This window comes from Lontra canadensis, unplaced genomic scaffold, assembly GCF_010015895.1.
Source record: "Lontra canadensis isolate GAN:19392208 unplaced genomic scaffold, GSC_riverotter_1.0 scaffold114, whole genome shotgun sequence".
Taxonomy (NCBI): Eukaryota; Metazoa; Chordata; class Mammalia; order Carnivora; family Mustelidae; genus Lontra; species Lontra canadensis.
Window position 1 is genome coordinate 1423218 of NW_022631108.1, and position 5431 is coordinate 1428648.

At 35.3% G+C, this 5431-nt stretch overlaps 1 protein-coding gene across 1 annotated transcript; it reads left to right on the forward strand.

Annotated features, from left to right (window-relative positions):
- Window positions 1-2530: 2530 nt before the first annotated feature.
- LPAR4 (lysophosphatidic acid receptor 4) lies at window positions 2531-3643 on the forward strand. Its single transcript, XM_032840630.1, has one exon. The coding sequence runs from the start codon at window positions 2531-2533 to the stop codon at window positions 3641-3643; it is 1113 nt and encodes a 370-aa protein (XP_032696521.1).
- Window positions 3644-5431: the final 1788 nt, after the last annotated feature.

Genomic DNA, 5431 nt, shown 5'->3' on the forward strand with positions numbered 1-5431 from the left:
ATTGTAAAAGGCAGGTGCAAGCAGGTTATAGTGAGTGAAGATTTGCTTTAATATTAGGGATTTTTCAGTCCCTTAATTTCTTTAGATTATGTAATTATGTTAGAGGAATATTTTTTAATCTCTTGATTTCTTTTAACAATTAAAAAAATGGCATCCAGACTAATGGGTAGTGAGTGGTAGGTGTTAAAAATACTAGATAAAGTAGTTTAAGCAGTTGAGACGTTTGCCATTCTCTTTTTCCGTCTGCCATCCCGTTGGTGAAAGAATTTGTAGAAACTTGGGACTATAGTTCCCAAAGAGGGATAGAAACCACATTAACTGAGATTTTTCAGATTCTTCCTGTTTTTGCAGATCAGCTTCAGTGACCTTGAACATAGTGATTGTGTACTGTTCTTTCTGAGAACACTGGAAGAAATGAGATGAAGCAAAGTAGTAGAGAGGATGAGATTTGAGGAATTGTGAACCAGAAAAACCTCCCAAGGCCCTAAATACAAATTAGATAGCAGCACTGATCTCTCCCGATCAAGGTCCTCTTTCTTTCACCTTTTCTTCTCCTCATTCTCTCAGTTCTTCAGTTTTAATTTCATTGCTACGTTCTTTCCCATCTCCTCGTTTGCTCTTCTTACCTATTTTTATTTCTTCCCTGTCTGTTTTTTCCCCCTTTTGGACCTTATTTGGTCAAGGTTCCCATTGTACTTTGCTTTTACATATCAAGGTTGATTATGGCAAACACTGAGTGGGGCCTATGGGTGAAATGTTCAAGAAAGAATATGAGAGTCACTCCATAAAGATTTTTGAATGAGAATTGAGTTATAGGAAGTTTCCAATCTTAACTTGAGAACTTTAGCTATTAAAAATGACAACTCTTTGATATACATCCCATAAGTCATCTCTCCAAGGCCATTTCTCTCTCTAGGCACTGCAGCGAGTGAATTTTTTTTTCTCAATCCAAACACTGGTTGAAATAACTTCAGGCCTCTATATCTCAGGCAGATTCCTCACTCCACTCCCTTCTTTGTTACATAGAATGGCCCTTTGACCTGTTTGCTGGGAATTGGAAAGAAAGAGTAATGTAAGGTGGAATCACTTCAGAAAAATGCCTTTCACATTTTAAAATATAATCATGTGAAAATCCATTATTGGTTATATCAGGGAGCAAAGACCACTTTTACTCCATATCCTCCTCATTGAAAAGAATTCACTCAGCAGTTCCTTGTCCATAGTGTATTATAGAGAATTCGAAAGACAGTTCCTATGGCAGCTGTTAACATAAAAAGTTAAAAAGATTTCTATATGCCAGCTAGAACAATGTTGGTCTAGATACCCAACAGGATGATCAAGTTAATGACTGCCGCATGTATAAACAGTGGCAAGCAATGAGCAGGTAACCAACTCGTCAGATCAGAAGTGTATAGTGGGGTAGGGGGTTGGTCCTTTAAGTGAAATCTACTTTTACATTTCACTTGTAGTTAGCCAGAAAAGGTTGTATTGATTAGGACCAATTTAGGAGCTGAAGGCATGAAAGTAATGGATTGGGCTGTGGGAAGGGGAGATGAAAACATACTAGGCTAAGCATCTAGCAAGAAGGAACTACAATCTGCAAGAGGGAAATTCTGAGATTTTTATGTGAATTATCACCCTCAAAAGGCTATGTAATATGGTGAAAAAATCTTTTCAGCAGAAGCTTTAATTGACTGAGCGATCTTTGCTTTTTGAACTCAGGTTTTAGAAGAAAAGTGAATCAATAATTTACTTCAGAAGTTTAATCATAACTGCTTTAAGAGCATGTCCTGGAGGTGCCATATTGACCTGTAGTCTTGTTAAATAGAACTAATACTCAATGTAGTTTACCATATTGGAAGGGAGACAATATAATTTAGATTAGTGTAACAATCCTTTGGTTAGGAATAAAAAATCTGAATTCTTGTTCTGATATTACCATTTACACATTCTTCTAATTCTGACATTGTAATTTTAAATTACACAAGCTTCAGTTTTTTTCTTCTGTAATATGGTGATAAATTCTTTTCTTGCCTATCTTACGGTGTTCCTAAGGGAATCAAAACACGTTTTTGAAAGTTAAAAAATTCCACACACATTTCAAACTATTAGTGCTATTTTAACTATCAGTGGTCTGTTTCCCCATCCCCATCCCCATCCCCCATCCCTGTTTAGGCTCTCAAGCAACCAATATCTTATTCCTGTTCATTGCAATGCTGCATATAGTATTGCCTTTATTATATTAAGTGTGATCTCTCCCAGTCTTGCAACATACTCGTATATACTTTTTGACATATGGTTTGTGCTCAAAACGTACTTGTCAAACCAAGCTGAACGTGCATATTGTTTCTAGTCTGGGTAGACAAGATATCTTTTACTCCACAGAAATGAATGGAAGGCAGATTTGGTTATTCATTCCATCTTGTCTCCCATAGGAGGAAAATATTTCTTACCAGTCTCTAGTCTCAAAGTGGTGAACCCTGCAGCCAGCAGGCCTTCTGAAAAACAAAAACAAAAACAAAAAAAATCCATGGGTGACAGAAGATTCATTGACTTTCAATTTCAAGATTTAAATTCAAGCTTCAGACCCAGGTTAGGCAATGCTACTGCCAATAATACTTGCATTGTTGATGATTCCTTCAAGTATAATCTGAATGGTGCTGTCTACAGTGTTGTATTCATCCTGGGTCTGATAACCAACAGTGCCTCTCTGTTTGTCTTCTGCTTCCGCATGAAAATGAGAAGTGAGACTGCTATTTTCATCACCAATCTGGCCCTTTCTGATTTGCTCTTTGTCTGCACTCTACCTTTCAAAATTTTTTACAATTTCAACCGTCATTGGCCTTTTGGTGACACCCTTTGCAAGATCTCTGGGACTGCATTCCTCACCAACATCTATGGGAGCATGCTATTCCTCACCTGTATTAGCGTGGATCGTTTCCTGGCCATTGTCTATCCCTTCCGATCTCGTACCATTAGGACAAGGAGGAATTCTGCCATTGTGTGTGCTGGAGTCTGGATCCTAGTCCTCAGTGGTGGTATTTCAGCCTCTTTGTTCTCCACCACTAATGTCAACAATGCAACCACCACCTGCTTTGAGGGCTTCTCCAAACGTGTCTGGAAGACTTATCTGTCCAAGATCACCATATTTATTGAAGTTGTTGGTTTCATCATTCCTCTGATATTGAATGTCTCTTGCTCTTCTGTGGTGCTAAGAACCCTCCGCAAGCCTGCTACACTGTCTCAAATTGGGACCAATAAGAAAAAAGTGCTGAAGATGATCACAGTGCATATGGCAGTCTTTGTGGTATGCTTTGTACCCTATAACTCTGTCCTCTTCCTGTATGCTCTGGTGCGATCCCAAGCCATTACCAATTGTTTGTTGGAAAGATTTGCAAAGATTATGTACCCAATCACCTTGTGCCTTGCAACTCTGAACTGTTGCTTTGATCCTTTCATCTATTACTTCACCCTTGAGTCTTTTCAGAAGTCCTTCTACATCAATACCCATATCAAGATGGAGTCCCTGTTTAAGACTGAAACACCTCTGACCACAAAGCCTTCCCTTCCAGCTATTCAAGAAGAAGTTAGTGATCAAACAACACATAATGGTGGTGAATTGATGTTAGAATCCACCTTTTAAGTAATGAGAACTGTCTTTAGGTGTAGATATGTTTTTTTCCTCTGCTATCAACAAGACAGTTTGAAGCTAATGATACTGAAAATAGATTAATGTACTGAATACAGTCAGATACATTTATTTGAATGTTTATTGTGCATACGCTGTTTTGTTCAATAATTATAGGTCAGGTCTAATTACAACAACCAACAGAGATTGACAAACTCTTCTACTGGGTTGTAATTTCATTGCACCACATTATATAAGTAGCCAGCCAGTGACCTTGACTTTAGTGATATGGAGATGATTTTAAAAATTTTAATAAAGATATTTCTACTCTGATAATATTTGGTAATTAGGTTGGGCCTATAAATATGGAACAAATTCAGGGATTATTTAAAAAAATCTTTGTGTTACTACTGATACATGTTAGTCTTTTTTTTTTCTTTTTTGTATTGTCATAGAGTATATTTTAGCACAAGAATATATTTTAGCCCAACATTATTAATAAGAAATGTATTAAATTTAAGAAAGCTGGCAACATTTATTATATATATTTTGAAAGTAAAACATAAATTGTGTTTGCCTGAATATGGATGTGAAGAAACAAAAGTAACTGGATTTACACATTTGTAGTTCCCAGCAGAGTCAGTTTTTTTAATCTTCATTTTTTATACTACATTAAGATTTTAATATGAAGCTTCAAATCCAGAAAGCTGCTAAATGTGTGCCCAAAATAATTACAAAATAGAAAATCAAATAAAACAACAGGTATCCATTAAAAAACTAGCAACACCAACATTTTTTCTTGAATTTCCAATTATCTTTCTTTTGAGAGACTGATTCTATAAAATATTCTTCATACAAAACTTTGGAGGACAATGCAGCCAGAATACTGATGCATTTGTGCCCAGGTCAGGAGCACATTGAAAACAACAACAACAACAACAACATATTAACAAAAAATAAAACAATAAAACACATGGAAAAATCTTTCTCAAAACTTTCTTAATATTTTTTGAGGGTTGAGAGTAGAGATCTGTAACTTTAAAACACTTTTTCTTTCATATTAAGTTTTGGAACACAATGTAGCCAGATTGTTGCTGAAATTGTGACCAGGTCAGGAGCATATTGAAAAAAATACATAAACCAGCCCAAACCAATACAACAAAACTCAGAAAAAAAACTATAAAAAATAAAATCAACAAAAAATAATTCCTAACAGTTGCATTTACATTTTATTTGTTTTTGAAGTTCTGTAAAATTAAAAATATTGTACAATTTGTGTGAAAATTTGAAGTACAGTACAGGTAGAAATCTGCTAAATTTGTGCCCAAATCAGGACCAAATTCAGTGAAAACCCATAAAACAACTCCTTACAAAACAAAACACAAAAATTTAGAACTTATATATTTTTTGGACATTTGTAAAACTTAAAAAATACCATGACTTTCATATGATGCTTTGGATCAAAATGCAGTTAGGAAGCTGCTAAACTGGTGCCTAGCTCAGGAGCAATTAAAATCAATATTTACAAATGCACAAAAGAAGATAAAACATTTTTATAGCTCGCTTAAGCAATTAAAGAAATAAAATAACCTGTAAAATGTTTTACCCTTTATTGGATGAAATGTAGATTTAAGTATATTAAGGCATGTAAACAGAGCTTCTGAGCACAATATAGCTTGAAAGATGCTACATTTGTGCTCATGTCAGAAGGAACGAAAATATATTCCCTCATCTACATTCCTCACACACACAAAAGACAAAACAATTAAAATGTTGCAAAGCAATAAAACACTCTTAAAATGT